Source organism: Anser cygnoides, chromosome 7 (assembly GCF_040182565.1).
Source record: "Anser cygnoides isolate HZ-2024a breed goose chromosome 7, Taihu_goose_T2T_genome, whole genome shotgun sequence".
Classification (NCBI taxonomy): Eukaryota; Metazoa; Chordata; class Aves; order Anseriformes; family Anatidae; genus Anser; species Anser cygnoides.
The window spans coordinates 15,336,648-15,353,887 of NC_089879.1; the positions used below are offsets into that span (position 1 = coordinate 15,336,648).

At 39.2% G+C, this 17,240-nt stretch overlaps 1 protein-coding gene across 7 annotated transcripts in view; it reads left to right on the plus strand.

Moving 5' to 3' along the window:
- Positions 1-406: 406 nt before the first annotated feature.
- LOC106037449 (gamma-aminobutyric acid receptor subunit pi-like) overlaps positions 407-17,240 on the plus strand; it is a 47,071-nt gene continuing 30,237 nt past the window's right edge. For 2 of the 7 annotated variants that reach the window (XM_048060545.2, XM_048060543.2), the window contains exons 1-2: positions 13,790-13,926; positions 14,548-14,651. Coding sequence is in view for 4 of the 7 variants with exons in the window: in XM_013183402.3 (XP_013038856.2) it covers positions 8,423-8,478; positions 14,548-14,651 (160 nt within the window). In the remaining 3 variants the exon portion in view is untranslated. Of the gene's footprint in view, positions 553-8,389; positions 8,479-13,787; positions 13,927-14,109; positions 14,277-14,547; positions 14,652-17,240 lie in introns of those variants that run through there. The other 5 variants (XM_013183402.3, XM_048060546.2, XM_013183535.3 and 2 more) reach the window with 5 other exon arrangements.

A 17,240-nucleotide genomic window follows, 5' to 3' on the forward strand; every position in this document is an offset into this window, starting at 1 on the left:
ACTAGTTTTTCCCCTTCCAGTCACTGCTGGAAAGACTCAAACAGCATTACCTGAAACTCCCAAAAGCTGTCTACATCAGATAGAAAAGGATGGAAGTTTCTACCCGTGGCTGCTGGGGTGCAACTATTTCAAGAAGGAAAATGAGAAAATAAGTTTGAGGCAATAAGTTTTATGCAAGCTTTGGTACAGGTCCAAAGCACATGCAGCGTGTTGGGAAGTGCTGTCCCGACTCTCTTTTGGCAGACATCCCTCACCGCTTCTCCCTCCAGCACAGTTTACCCAAAGCCCACTAGAAACTGAAAAAGGCGAGAGCAAGCAAAGGAGCGGCAGCAGGAGGACGAGGCTGCTTAGAGGCACCTACGGGTGCGCGTGTGCACGTGTGCGTGCGTTAAGCCAGCACTAGCAGGGGGGCCCCCCTCTCCCAGCGCCCACCCACCCCCGCCGGCCAGGGGCGGGCTCGAACCCGCGGCGCGGGGGCCGCGCACTCCCGGCCGGCCGCCAGGCTGCACGGAGCCGGCCGCAGCGCTCCGTCCTCCGCCGCCCCGCCCGCAGGTAAGGCGCGCCGGGAGCCTGCCCCGAGCGCTGCTCCTTCCCCCGGGTACTCTGCCCTTCCTTCCCCTCAGATTATTATTGTTATTTTTTAAATGTTATTCCCCCTCCCTTCGGTATTAAGATGCGTTCTGCTGGATTCAAAATATCAACAGCCAGAATAACTCCAATTGCCGTTAGCAAGATGAAAGTAAGAACTGAGGAGTGATTTATGCCCATCCTCCCTCCCTAGGAAAAAAAAAAAAAAAAAAGGTAAAACTTGTTTTAAAAACAGTGAGTGGCATGTGGAGAAGCATCTCCTGGAAGGTTAATTCAGGAGGCAGCTTCCATCTTTCCTCCAACTCACCATGAAATCTGTGCGGCTCACCTCAAATCAATATGCAGATCGAGTGTGCATGTGCGTTAAAATGTGTGCCATATCTGAAGGAAAACAATGTGTTGATTAAACCGGTTATTGAGTCATGATGGAAGGAAATATTTGAGTTAAATGAAAGCATTTCTTTAGCACGCTTTCTAATTATAAAAATCACCCATGTATACACAATTTCAGTGTCTGTTCAAACTTTATAAGTAGGGTTCTTAAAGGTTACTTTTTAGCACGACAACCCTAGGTAACTCTAATGACTTACCATAAAATAAAGCTAATCTAGTATGTACTTAAAGAATAGGAAGACCTTGAAATAGTCATACACTTATCCATGTGGGAAGATTAGTCAAATCCATATTACTGGAAGAAAATCCAAAGTACATGTTTTATTGAAAAATACCACGTACTTTCAAAGTCCCTTTTGTGATTTCCCCTTAGAGTTCTTGCTGACTTTGAGCTCAGATTCACATCTGTCAGAATAATGCCTCTGACTTTAGCCTTAGCAGGCACAAGTGTGCAGTTGAGCCCAGGGCACTGAACTTCGTTGAGAATATTCAATATTTTGTTTTTGTATAATTAGAAATATTTCTTCCTGTGAATATCATTAGCTAATGTATATGTTTCTACTAATTTTAATTACATTCATTTGTGCCAGCTTGTTTCCAATGCAACAACTTTCTAGACTGAAAAAAACAAAGCTGTTTTAATATCTGGTTTTTTCCTTCCCAGTCTTTCATCCTTTTGCACTGCTCAAAACAGCTAGTTTGGAAGTTTCCTGGTTACAGGACGCTTACTAATTCAGTAAGGAATTAAGAACTTCAGACCCAAACTGATGAGCAGGTGCCTAGTGGCTTAGCATCCCCAGAAAAGTCATTCCTTGTGTAGAGGTTTTGACTACCCTTACAAAAGTGAGAAGGAAAAAAAACCACTGTTGTTCAAATTCATATTTTGCACAGACAACAAGGCAACATTAGGTTACATCCCTCCCCCCCCCCCCCCGCAATCCTTTGCAACTGCAAACACAATTAATTGCAAAACAAGGGGCTGATTTTGTTGTACATATCAGAGGAACATCTCTCCTCCTGGCTGAGCGTTTTTACAAAGATGGAGGTGGCTTTAGGCCTAATCTGCTACCGCAGGGCTCAAGCCTCGAGCTTGTGTTCGATGACATACAGGGAGATGTCCCTTATTCTCCTGTGCCACAGGCTGCATGGACAGAAGCTGAGGGCAGACTGGTTGGGTCCTGGATAGTTTCTGCCACACCAGAATGCTCAAGTGAAGCCCACAGACATCAGTGTCTATGTGGGGAGACTCTCTCCTCCAGGTCATAAGCCAGAAGATTCCAATTCTTAACTTTCGTAAGGAAATAATTTAAGATGGCATCAGAAAGACGTCACTTCATTTGTCTTTTCAAATCAAGTTACTACTTTCTTAACCTGAAGCAGCATATTCTGTCTAACTTTGTGGATTTTTAGCTATTTATATTAATCATATCTATTTTGAAAACTGTGGTTTCATTTTGCTACAGGCTACAGAAACAAGCTGATTTGTATAACTACTGAGGTACGGTATCAGTGCTGCAGTAGCACTGTATCTACTTTCAAACCACACTTGTAGGTACCCCTTAGAAGCCTGATGACCTAAAGTGGTCACCCAGGCAGCTGCCAGGTCTCAAGAAGCCAGGAACTGCCACCCAAGAGATTGGTGTTCATCATGAGAAAACTGCTTGCACCTTCCCTGCAAGGTCAAAAGTGCCTCTGAAGGTTGCCTAGCTCTTTGATTTAAACATTGATGCTTGAAACAGCACCAGAACCGAGTGCCTCTGCTCTTAGCCACTGTGGTGGCAGGAGGTGAGCCCTGACCATCTGCAGGACCGAGCTTGAGAGCACCTTGCAGTGTTGACGTGTACCTTTAAAGCCAGCAGGGACTCATTTAGAGATGCAGTTTTGTGCAAGACAATCCTTAAACATCTGCAGATGCAAGTAGAAGACCAACGGCAAGGATAGGAGAACTAGGATGTACCAAGTGAAGTATTTAAATGAAAAAAGCGTATATGTACACATAGATAAGCAACCCCACAAACATTTGATTAATTTGGATAACTACAAATAGCAGTAACCATGACTCAAGTGCCACTGATGTTCTGGACTTTTGGATATCAGCTGTCTAAAAGCAGATTTGAGAACAAAGCGTAGCAAAATTACTTAAATCCATTGCCTTTTTTTAAACTAGAAAATGGCCTGAGTGGCACACATGCTATAGAATTTTTATATATGAGCATAGCCCGTGATAAATACCATGCTTAAGCAGTCACTTACAAGCTACACTTGAATATATTTATTAAACTTACTTTGATTGTTCATTACTACCTCCATTTGAGTAGATTGTTGAAACACTGTTTACTGTGAATATTAACATTTTAGTGTTACAATGCTTGGAAGTAGGACGCCTGATGTTAGGACATTATAATGTACGACGTTATTCCTTTGTTTCCTGAAGATGTTCCTAGAATCATAACATTCTAAACACCCAGTTGTTGTCCATCTAATATAACACTAATAAGTTTCCTACCAGTTATCTTCCAGGTAACCCAAGATACCCATGAAACTATTTAAAATGCACAAAAACAGATAAATATAAAAATAATCCTGTTCTATGTTATATAAATAACACTGATGTTTATGAAATTGATAATGCAGAGAACCTGGTGAGAAATACAGACTTGAAACTAGAAAGTCAAATGTCTCTAACAACTGGACAGTATTAAGTATTATGACAATACTGCTAGTTCTTACTCCTTTGGGTTTCTTTGATACAGCTTATGGTCTTTCAGTGATTTTTTTTTTTCCCCGAAGACAGCAACTTTACATGTCAACTTGTGTTATCTGGGATCCTGAAATATATAACTGGGTTGTTGTTGATACTGTCCAAAATCTTGCCTAGTTATTTTTAAACAAATGTACCTTTTGGACATAGATTTATTTAGGATCATTTTTTAAAAACTCATACAATGCCCTATACACATAAGCAACACTTCAGTATGAAGTTTCACTTACAGCTGCTTTTGCTACACCAGAGAAACAAATTCAGATTTTTCTTATCTGGTGAGTCTTAAGTTCCTTCTGCTTATTTTAATAAGACCTGCTGCTGTTGAGCAGTATCTTTGACAAAAACATCTTAGCACACAGAACTTGAGGGGTGTTGTACGGATTGAAGAAACGTGCTGAGTGTTTCAGCGAGAAAGCAACAATTTTAGCCATTATTTGTATTATCTGGCACCTGTGGCAATTGTATTGATCAGAACAGAGTGTAACTGGAATCTGGCATCTCACTTAGGAGCTATTGCTGGGAGTATCAACAGTAGAAACTGAATACCCTCCCAGCTCCCAAGATAGCACTTCGTAGCCCCCGTACTGTCTGTCTCTGCAAAGACAACATGACAAGACAGCTACTTTCTGCGGACCGTGTAAATCTAACTTTGTTTACTTGCCCAAGGAGACTCTGCATGGTTTATGCCCCTGCGAGGTTAGAGTTTAGAAACAAGCTCGCTGGTATGCCAGCAGCCAGCTTGTCAGCTGGATGGTTGGGGGCCTCTTGTAATAGGATGCAGACACATGCATTGGTCCACTTTCAGTCAATTCCCCAGTTAGACCTGCTGCTGCCAGGCTTTATTCCTTCTAATTTGACCCATTTAATAAAAATAAGAAAACAGATCTTATCTGCAACACTTACACTGATTTACCGTTTTTCCACTCAAGCCTTGCTCTCTGCAGTATTAATTGATCTTTACTTATTAAAAATAATCTTAGTGCAAAAATTTTGCATTTTTTTTCCTATGCATTTTAGGGAGACTTAAAAACCCCCCAAAATTAGGACTATTACAGGCAGGCAGCCTGATTAACATGACTGCTTCACTGTATTCTACATAACACTGTCAGTGACCACAGCTCAGTTGTGTGCAGTTGACTTTTCCTAGTGATGTGCAAAAGTTAGTCACTGTCCATTTTTACTTGCTGCTTGTACACAGGCAAAGGAAGGGGGGGGGTTAAGAAAAAAATTCTTATACAGCTTAGAAATAAGAATAAGGAAGACTGCCCACAGGAACTGGAGAAGCAGTAATGTCAGGTGACAATGCATAAAAACAAGGGTGGGAGTGAAGAATGAATAAAGAGCTTGGAAGTGACAGTGACATTCTGGGACCATATCCAGTGGAGTTTCCTCTATCTGGCTCTGTACTTCTGAATCTTATGACTGCCTTCCATACATCAGCTCCCAGTGCATTTTTACTGTTTTCAGCGTTCCATCATTTTCCCCCACAATTAATTCGTGTTGTTCTAACAGCCAGGGGATGGAATAAAAACCACACAGATCTGTGGCCATTATGCAGCTGTAGTGGACAGTGCGGGCAGGGGAGTGCACTGCAGGAGACGTAGCTGGCTGCCTTCTGCACTCTAGTTGAATCTCTCAGTCAAACACTTAAAGGAGGCTGTCATTCAGCAGTTTGGGTGCAGATGTCAAAAGCAACCACGATGCTAATTCAGCTTATGCTACCTATAAAACTGCTACTAACTTTTTTTAGATAATTCTATATACAGTTACGGATGCCTGCAACAGCAGCCATGGGAATTCAGGCATATGGCCATTACCATATGACATAGTGCCTTCAGTAATTTTTAGTCTTTTTCCATACTTCTGCTTGTGGATAAGATGCTGCAGTATGAGGCATTTCATCCTTTGATTCATCTGCACAAAATCCACTTCCAGTTAAATTTTGAGATACTGCTACTACCTCTGCCAGCTCACTGCCTCATCCCATTTCATTCTCAGAGGTTCATGAAACTCACATAATTCACTTTTCCTCTCATGCTGAGATAATAAACACCAAGTTCTCCAGAGAAATGCCAAAACATTGCTGTTTTCATTACTGTTTTACAGTTTTAATCTGATCTGAGTCAAAGTAGAAATCATTGTTGCTTGATCGTACTGTATACTGGGTCAGATATTTATTACCTTCACCTCAATTAATTCATGGTATGTTTAGAACATGAGGGTGTGTCAGTATGTGCACAATAGTCTATTAAAACCAAATGGCTCAACATTCCGTGCAGAGAACAGATTATGGATATTTTTCCAGGCTGTGGGAAAGAGGAAAATGTTGTGGTTCCTGCTGAATTAGCCTTAAATAACAATAATTAATAAGGTCCTCTTAAGCAGGAAGAAATACTGCTATAAGCATGTAGTATTTGATAATTGCATGACAGAAAAAGTCCAGATGTGCAAACATGCCAAGAGGCAGGCTTTTTAGTGGAACAAAGCAGCTCAATAAGCCCTTTAAAAAAAATGGACACCATAGGAAGCATACACAGATGCATGTACACACATGCAGCAGTGATTTACACATCTAGATTAAGTGCTATCTATGAAGCTGCCTAAGAGTTCGGTAGCTGCCCAATTTCATTTTTCAGCTGGAAGGCAGTGATAGGGTGCCAGTCAATATGGCAACCGGATCTTTTGTTTAGTACTTCTTACACAGAGGACAGATCTCTGCTTCCTCTCATTTCTGTTCTCCAGCATACAAATTGAATTCACCCAGCACAGAATGAGTTTGACCTTTCATATGTTAGGGACCAAATAAAATCCCCCAGTAAAATTGCGAAGTTGAAAAACATCTGAAGGTAAACCAGTTGCTTTAGAAAGATTAGTGATTAATTCAGTCATTTTGATCTGCAGTACTGTAAAAACTAAAACAAGTACAGAGATATCCACAGTTTTCCTTAATCTGTTTTTAAAGGATCTTAAGAAACATTAGGGGCTCATAGTAGCAATTCAAAAGCTAAATATAAAAGAGGCTTTATGAAGTCAGTAAGAGCTTTCCTGGGAAACCAGAGAGGCAATACTTATTTTTGGTGTATTTTCCTGTGAGATAAAGATAGCAAATCTAGAAAGTAACCACCCAGAACAAGATACGCAACAGAGATACCGCAGTACGAAGCGGGGGTGTTAGAGAATCAGCATTTAGAGAGCAATGTTCTGACAACACCATCTGCTCATCTGTGCTGTGTCTTCTTATTAAAGGCTCTCTTACTGTCTCATGCATGATTTTCTGTGGAAGTCGGTGTAGGAGTGGATGATTTATTTTGACATTAATATTTACCAGGCTGGTGTATGCTTAAAGCATCCAAGATGCTGAATATTTGTAAGTGTTTAAAAAGCCATTCGAGTGGCTTTCATTTTTACTTGCAGATACTAGCAACTTATTTTGTCACTTCACCACTGTTACAAGTCAGATACCATTCTAATCGCATTAAATCAAGCAAATTCCAGTAGTACTGGTTTTACTAGGACTATGGACTGAAACAAAGGTTACTGCAGGGCAAAAAAAGTTAGCTAGCATTGTGTGTTGGTCAGCTGAAGAAGAGTAAAACAAAGCTTCAAATTCTCTATTGTTAGTAATTTACTGTGAATTTAAAATGCAAGACACTCCCATAAAGTTTGTTCTGGACATTGAAAATAGTATTGTTAAGTTTTATGAAGCAAGCATCAAGGAGATTTCATTTGTATTTATTAACATTTAGTAATTCTCTCAGATTCTGAGTAGGTAGTGTTCCTGTTGGTTTTTTTTTTTTTTTTTTAAGTGTTTTGAAGCAAATCTTACAAACATCTCAGTGATTTGATGATATATAGTAAGAGTTGGCAGAGCATGTGAATTTCAGATCTGTTGAATGACTGCATTAAATTATTTTGATTGATACTATTTTCATCCAGAAATAGATTACAGAGCTGACAGATTACTTTCAAATAACCATTATGGTTGTGAATCACATTGACAAGAGCAAAGAAGTTCATTCAGAAAACACCTTGCCTCGGTCCAACATTTTGATGAATGTAGATCAATGTAGGTATTTATATGATTATTTATATCCAGTTAAGAGATTCTCTTTTAATATAGCTAGAGATAGAAACAATTTCTTCTGTGACAGCTTTTCCTCGTTAACTAAAAGCATACCAAAGATGTGCATCGTAAGTATTGACACTGCACATGTACCAGAGATGTTGCTCCGGAACAGCCCTACATTTCAAAATGGTAGTTTTGTGTTTTACATTGAGCACACTGAAGTGTACTCCGTGGAACTAGTACAGGTAGCGCTCAGTGTTTATGGTATTAAACTGCACATCTGCAGTTATTTTTCAAAACAATTAGTTTTGTAAGTATTTAAAGGATACAAAAGTGAAAGCACTCTAGTATACTAGAATGTAATTTCTATCAACTTCTATCAACACATCACTGCTGATACCATGTCTTTTTAAATGTTAACTGTTGTAGATAACTTCCTAATATATTTTTAGCAGCAGTTACTAAAGGTACCAACCCTTCAGTTTGTTGAAAGCCCTGACAAACTTGTGTATTTGTAATGCAAATATATACTGTAAAACATTACCACTGCATTCCTTTTTTTTTTTTTTTTTTTAAAGGAGCTGCAAGACCTTCTGGAGCCAGACCTAAAAATGTGCATTCTTAAATGCTGCAGTCTAAGAGTGCTTTTTCTATTGGTGCTATGTAGGTAAGAAGTGTTTGCTAAAAAAATAAAATTTCCTCAATATATAATACCAGTTAGCTTATAGCTAGAAACATATCTGATCAAGGTAAACCCAAATCCACTTGACAGCTGAATCTTACCTCTTACAAAGATTAACCAACCCGGATATTAATAACAAAAATACAGGACTGAACTTCATGAATCATTTTCATTGCCTTGATTGAGCTGCAGATATTTTTCACTAAGACTGGTAGGGAGAAAAAGAAAGGAATTTAACTTAAGCAAATGATCCTTCAGATGAAGGATTACTGTGTAGAGTGTGAATGTCATACTAAATGCTTAGCAGATTTAGAAGGACACGTGGTCCTTGACTGAAGCGTTATACCTTGCCCAAGGACAGCACGCCTACATGTACTATAAGCTCGAGGTATCAAAGTCATCTTTATGCGTTCATTGCTAAAGAAAAAAGTGTTTTAATTACCTGGTTAAAATGTATTCGTACTATGCTTTGTAGATTAAATTGTAAAGTCTTCAGGAAAGCTGAATTTTTAGGCTGGAAGGCGAAACTGATCCCTTTAATGTACAAATAATCCTGCTAATAACACAGTTGCCATAACAAAAAAGATAGAAATGGAGCACTTCAAAAACAAACAAAAAAATTGTTCTAAAAGAAGGAACATTTTGTAAGCAATTCTAATAAGAGCATGCAAGCATGGACAGCTTAAACAGTGTTGTCACCACAGTCTTTAGCTACCCAAAAGATATTTAAATTCTCTTTAGCCAATTCTCTTTGTATAAATGCCTAACCCATTTAGTCTCCCAGAGAATTCCTCAAGATAAGGTTCTGCCTGAGCTTTCCTTTCAAGTTGATGTGCAAACACACGTTTTTAGATAAAGCCCCACTTGGCTGCGAGGGCAGATGGCAACTTCCTAGAAGGGAGCTTAGGATCTCCCTCTCCCCTGCCTTCTACAGTGCTATAAGGACATTTTTGTCCAGAACACATTTTTTGCTCTAATTTCACCTTCTTCAGCTGAGACATGCTACACACTATAGTCTCTAGGTAACACTCATGGCTTTGCACTAATAAAACTGCAGAGAGATCAACAAGATTTTGGAAGCATCTAAGTAACAAGGAGGCATGTCATGTCCTCCTTCCCCCCTCCAGAATTCAGCCTGCAGTGTATAATTGCCTTCCTTATCAGATGGACCTTGTGAACCTTCTCTTACAACTTAAAATGTTTGAATGTCCAGAATCAGGAACAGTTAACTCCTGGATGGCATCCATGGAAGCTGTGAGAACTCCCAGCACCTGTTTAGCTGGGCCATGAGTTACAGCATTGAGCTGATCTGATGATGTTGCACCCAAAGCTGAGCAGATGCTGAGAGGAAGTTCTGCCCCTTGGCTAGTTCACCGCCCAGGTGATGCTGAGGTGCACAGATGCCTTTTTCCAGTGGAAAAAAAATAGTAGGATTCGGTGAAAGTGCTGTTTAAATCAAAACTATCCAACTTTGCACTGGAACTGAGAAAAAAAATATTTAACCGTACCACAGCAGAGTCCACAGTGAAAAAGCAAGTATTTATGACCCCTTTGCTTTCCTAGAGAGTGCTGCTGCATGGCTTTACTGCCCAAATGATGGGAAACATCAGCAACTTTGGGGTTGTTAAAAGTGTTGTTCCTCAGTCACCCTGTTCCTGGCAGATCTCTTAAAAATATCAAAGGAGAGAGGTGCACTGAAACATGGGCTGGGATTATTCCCCAAATGGTCTAGTAGCTAGTGTGTTTGTATAAACTCTGGCTAAAATTTGAGCACAAGCAGGAGAAAGATGGGGTCAGAAAGTTTTCTCTACTGACTCAAATAGTTTAAACATTTAAAACATTTAAAAAATACATCATTGAGACAGCCATAGCCTCATCTGTCCTGCCATACAGAGGACATGATCTGTCACAACCCAGTTATTAACAGCATCATGCCAGGCCATCAGACTTCACACGTTACTTTCTAGACACTAAATGATTCTTAATGTCAAACACTGAAAGTGAGGTGAGGTTAAGTTACTTTATAGACACGCATATTAGAAACCTATATCCAGTGGGTTGCCTGAAGGGTCACTTCCTCAGAAATATTTTTATTAAGAAATAGAGATGAAAAAACATAAGGCAAATTTATCAAAGTAATCAACTTGCAATCAAATTCAGGTGTACAGTTTGAATCATCAGGAATGAGCTTAAATATATGGTATTTGATCCCAAGAACAGCAATGATTCATTTTAGGAAAGATTTTTCAAATTAAAGGATGATAGGCAAAATTTATAGGGTTGGATCCAGAAGACTGTGGGATGTTGATGTTTTTGCCAACTTAAAGAGCACTTGCATTATTTAATTATTTTTTCCTATATCTGGGAAGTGATAATGTAATGCCACTGTTTCAACTTTACCAATTAGCCAAAAGCCTATATGGCAGTACAGACTGTTTGGAAGTGGAGAAATCAGCAGCGATGTAGGTGATCCTGCAGCAGTTTGTCTATGAAGGCAAGAGAAAAGCCTATGTCCCTGAACACGTCAGGTGTGAAACAAAAAGCAATGCCTCTGTTCGCATTTGCAAACCGCTCGCCTGTCAGTGGACTGCCTGAAAGAAGCTTTTGCCCCAGCTTTTCCTGAGGGGTGCATTTCAAAAGCTTGCTCAGACTGCGTTTGGCATTTTGCTTCTCCCTTGCTCAGTTCTGAGGTGTTTCTCTGTCTTTCACGATACATGAGTCTTGACAAAAATAGCCAGGGAAAATATTCCCACACGCGTGTCTAGAGTGCACCTTCGTTTTAAGCAGTGATACGTACCTCTGTTTAGGGCAGCATCTGCCCCCCTCACCCCAATTACCCAATTCTGTTAGAGACACTAGCTTTAAAGTATCTTAAATAACAAGCTACTGTTATACATTTCAGGTTTAGCTCATCCTGTAAAATACTAAATTTTCTGAGCCATAGGAATAAAAAAAGGAAATTTAATCATTATAATTCATATTTTACAGAAGCAAGCATGGGTCACTGAACCCAAGGAGTTTAACACACGTTGTACATTGTCAGCCCAGAACAGATACATACTCCAGGCTGTCAATATTTTCAGTTTTCTTCTATAAAAGCATATTCTCTCCAGTGGCTGGAACAGCTGTTTCCATGCAATTCCATATTGTGATGTGTGCCAGGGTATTTTTAAATACATAAAATAGAGGAAATAAAACATGTAGCTATATTTAAAAAGAAATACTGGGTAAAAGAAAAGCTCAGGTGTGTTGATGAGATGTGTAGGCATGAGAAGACATCACCTCAGCTTTTACTTTTATCTTTTGTGATCCCTGCACAAGGCAATGGCACAGATTTTTTTCCTACAGGCAGCTGTGAGCTCACTCTTGCTTAGTGACGAACATTGCATGAGCACTGAAGAGCACTTTAAAGGAATCAGACATCCTCTTTTAAAAGGTAGATAAGCAAAATCACTTAAGGCATGTAGCATCTAGAGGTTCTTTGCCTTTTAACACTGACAGCTTGCTTCTGGGTATGCCCAAAGTTACCAGGATGGGATCTAGCAATACAGCGTGCTCATGTTTAAGATACAGCAAGTCCCTCTTGTGTAGGGACTTAATATTATAGGACTTCTCAAAGAGTGCACGGCAAAATAGCATTTACTGGGTCAAGCCCTGTTAATTCACTGCATCAAGTATTGCACAACAGATTTCTCTTGGCAAAGAGTTCTTTATTTAAAGATGAAGTCTCCAGAAGAGCAAAAGTACAAGGCTATACATCACATGTTGATAAACGGAAAACAAGAATTGTCTCAGAAGAATTGTCACAGGTGGTTTAAGGAAAGTACTCATATGCGTAAGTAATACTAAATGTTCAAGATTTATTTCAGCAGATAGGCAACACAAGACCATTCTGCAACCACATGCTGATCCACAGAACAATATTATACCCTTGCAGTGGAAGAGTGGCAAGTTTTCCTTTACTGTTTTGCAATGTGAAAATTAAGCAGGAGAAATCCAGTAAAACTGTGAAATAAAACTCACGCAGCTCATTGAACACTTCAATGAAATTAAATGTAAATCGCAAAAGCAGGAAAAATCTGTTGAAAGTACAGTATTTAAGAAATGAATTAAATTAAAATGCATTTCTAATTCCCACGCTTCTGTGAAATATAAAGACTAACATTCTTACTTACACACACACTTCAACTCAATGCGACCATGCTAGCTTCTTTAGGAAGAAAAAGAACTTAAATGAAAAGCATTCCTTATTTCCATGCTGTTATTACCTAAGACCACACTTAATTAACCATTGAGTAATAATGTCTCTCTCTAAAAATAAAGAAATAAATGCCTAATGTGACATAAGGGAAGTAAACAGGGTCATCCAAATATGCAAGCTATATAAGTTACAAGGTTGTTAATGAAAGCCAGCTACTTATATGGCAATTAGCTCTGGTAAATATAAGAATTAAGTATCAGTGAAACTGAAAGGCAGGGGACACCACGTCTAAAACCACAGAGCATTTTGGTCACAGGTATTCAGTAAGACTGTATCAGTAATTAAAAGAGTATCTTAGTATAGCATCATGGTATCACACCACCCTGAGATACTAAATAAAGCACCCTAGCAGACAGAAATCCACACTCCAACAGAACAGCTCAAGCTCTCTCAAAAACATAGCAATATCCCAATGAAAAGGGCATTTCTGGAAGGCTACAAAAGGCCCAGAAACATAGCTAGAAAGAGCAAGCAGGGATTTCAGGAGCAGCTTTGGGAGGGTTAGGAAGAGAAAACTCAGTGAGAAGCTCCCCCAGCCATTGCTTTATGCTTACAGCTGCTTCCATAAGGAATAGGTCCTGCAGCTCCTTCCCAGGGCCAGAGTGCTGCAGCTCTCATGCCTGCTGTAGGAGAACTAAGAAATAAAGCTGGGCCTGGGGGAAGAGAAACCCCCATCACTTATAGGCTGGGGAAGAAAGGTGGAGGCCCTCTGCTAAATATGCAGGTGGCTACTCTCCATCAGAGACAATGCCTCTGCCCACAGCCAGCTGGGCTTCCTTCATCACGCACACCAATTGCTTGTTTCTAACTTAAATAATTAAACAAAGGTCACACCTCCACTTTTCTCAGATCATTGGCAACAAGCAGTCAGTATCACTTGTGTTTTAATTCCTGAGGAGCACAGCCTGCTCCCACTCAGGGAGTGCTGCTGTAGGGGTGAAGCAAAAATTCAGGGCAAAACCACGTTCCTGCCAGTGCAATAAATCCTAAGGGCCCGGCTGTCCCTCCCACAGCTGCTAAGCATAAAGACTTGTGAAAGGGGGAAAAATAAGAGTCCTCACATGGCCTAAGTGAGGGATCATAATTTGAGTGTGTGGCTTCTCCAGTCCTTTCACTTGTCTGTAGCCTCCATGTGATGATACTGCAAGGGCTGTAGCACAAAGATGGGGTTTGTATGTACTTATTTGTGTTTGACTGCTATATATTGTAGCTGTTTCTGAGCATAGGGGTGGTGTATGTTCTTGTTGTACTTCACTGGTTTGGCCCAACAAGGTTATTTCTGTAACCTGTTTAAAAATGTTGCTGTAAAAGCAGGGTATTAAAAGTGTTTTTATGTGATAATCTCTGAGGCTGGTTTCTGTCTCCCTCCAGGAGCTAAATTGAATGTATTTCATTATGTAAAAAGAAGCTTAACTTTTAAATGCTGAAATAAACAATCAACACCCCTCCCACGTTCCTAGATTATAACAATAGTGCCCTATTTACAGAGAAAGCATTAAGGAAGATTGAGCTACTTTCTCAGGTGAGGAATTAAGAAGTGCTGGGCTTTGAGGTACAAAAACACTATCTTTTGTGAATAAGGGATTAATAGATGGTTAAATCTGATATCTTTTGGAATAGTGTTTTTCTGCAGTGTTGTGAACTGTGAAATGTAAATGTCTCCTAAGTTATCTGTTAGGCAATAGTCATTAGAAGTCTTGAAGGTGACACAATATTGGTCTGGAATGTCTCTGCTATGTTTTTTCGTTTGTTTGTTTTAAATCATCTCTTTCTTTTCTTTCACTTTCTTTTAGGTCAGTGCAAATTTCTGAAGCTGAAGGAAAGGGTCAAATTCTTCCCCCAACTATACAAAAAATAATAAAAGGATACAACAAGTATCTACGTCCATTTTTTGACAGTAAGTAGAAAAGCTGTGACTGTTGTGAGTCATGTCTGAAAACCAGCACTGAGAGCAAATGTTTTTTTCTCAGTGCTTTTTTTCCCCATTGTTTGACAGTGACTCCTTTGAATCTACTTGATGTCCTAATATATAATAAGACATAACATAATGCTTTTTGTGGCCAAAAGTGAAATTTATATGTTCCAGATATTCACAAGCAATAATTCCAGACTCTGTTAGAAACTTGGGTGTTAATGTTTATGTGTCCTCCGTGAAGCAAACTGCAAAACCTCACTTATTGAAAAGTATAATTTACCTTCATTTCCTAAATAATAACTATGCAAAATTTTAGTTAAAAATAAGACAGCTCTACATACTGATTTTTTTCATAAAAACCTTGGCAAGTCTTATTCTATACCAAGTATTATGTGCATCTACAATAGAATTAAATAAATGCTTTTTGCCTTGGGTCTTAAAGGTCACTGAACTGGTTCACTGCAGTACTGTAAGGGAAAATGAACTGAAAATGTCAGATCCCTGTGTTGCATGGTCACAGTCACCAGGTTGGAAAACCCCCATTGTCTCTGGCACCAAGGCTGATTTTAGTGCCCTGCAGCACAGTCAGCAGTGCACACTTAAAACCTAAGTGACGAACATCTTCCTTGCCTGTTTATGGCTATTGTATGTATCACAAATAGTAGGGAGTTGCAGATCTCTACCTGGATTGACTGCAGAACTCTGACACAGAAAATATCCTGCATGTTGAAAAAATGCTAAGCTTTGTGTATCTGTCAGAAAACAAACCTAGACAATAAATGTTAGGCAATTGTTCCTAAATTAGGAATTCAGAAACATTAGGGGTTACAAATGAAGACTATTATATCGCTTTATATCCCACTTAAAAGTGATTGACTAAAGAGATTATCAGACCATGTTGTTACCTCGTCATCTAAACACCTGGTGAGGGCATTTCATGCTATATGCAATTTCTGAATCAATTTCCTAAAACATTAAGAGAAACTTATATTTTAGGTTTAAGAGAGAGGGGAAAATAATTATTTCATCTGTTCATTTTTATTGCAATTGCCTCAACTGCTGATACAACTGCTTTAGAGTATTTGCGTGGTCATTAAGAAGATTATCAGCAAAATAAAAGTAATGACAACAAATAAACTAACCCCTTCTGATTAGAGATAATATGCAATGAAAAATACAGTAGTGATCACTGAACTTAGTTATTTCATTCATTGCTTTGTGCTGGTAATAGAAGCACATTGGCACTGCCATTATGAATGTGCATAGTTAGACAGCAAATGGAATTTCATTATAAAATCTTGTTACTGTAATTATGACCAACACTAAAGCACTCTTGAGCTATGAATCTTTTTTTTTTTTTTTAAATGTAGGCAGAATATTTTCTCAGCTATTGGAAAGCAGTAGATCTATAGCTCTTTTTTTGGCCTGGAATTTTTGTTCAGAGGGATGATAAGGAGCTTCTCTGTTTGCCTGGAACTCCCAGAGGAGCTCAAGCATAGCTGAAGTCCATGTCGTATGCAGAGCCAGTCAAGCACTTCCAGACAGTGTCAGAATCACCACATATGCTCACCACAGTTCAGGCATGAAAACACTTGTGCCCCAGAAATCTTTGATGGATGTGTAATAGCTCAACTACTGAAGGAATGGGACGGGACTCTGAAAAATACATTTTACTGGTGCCAATTGTAAACGCAGAGTTGGTGGTTTCACAAAAAGAAAAAAAATAGTCTGATTTGAGTGGCCACAGCTATCCTAATTTTGTTCTGCATAATATTTTGCTTATTTCTATGGGTATGCAGATGGTGTACCTCATATCCGTTCTTCATCAGAAAGGGATTTAAGTGTAACTGCCTTCACTTAGAATCGTATCAGTGGCTACAGGACATCTGCTAAACACTTGATGAAACCAGAGTTTAGTCCCATACACCTCTTCTGTGACTTTTTTACCTCCTTTGTCCTTCCTCCTCAGTGGATTGACAAATCAAAAAAAATGGACCTTAAGATCAAACTGTTGCTTAGAATTTAGTAGGCTAATGAATGAATGCATAATAAAAAAAATAACCGGGGTGTTCTGGTACTGGTGGAGATTATCAGCCTCTATAAAAGTCTGCTCGGTTCTGATTGCATCAGTGCTGATTTACTCTGAAGAGGAAACTTGTATTTCTAGAAATATGAACAGAACAGGATGCATATGGACATTAACCCTAACATCGGTGTTTGCTGTCTGAAGTGCATGAAAAGTTTCCCATAAAATGGGAAAAAATATACTAAAATAATAACCCAAAGTCAGCCTTTTCAAAACAATGGGATCCCTTTTGGGGGCTAAGATTACTTTTGCTCTCAGAAGAGTGCACAGTCTATTTGTTTGGTCAGTTAGATGTGAGAGGGCTACAGGTTAGCTTGATTTCTAGAATAATGTAATTCAAAGTCACTTCCAAGTTCTTTGGCCTTGATTTTTTTTTTCTTCAGTCAGGAAATAGAGATTTTTTTTTTTTTGAAGTGATGTTTGCTGCCAAGACACAATCATACCCTTATAAAATCCGTGATGCTGAACTCCTTAATATTTAGCAA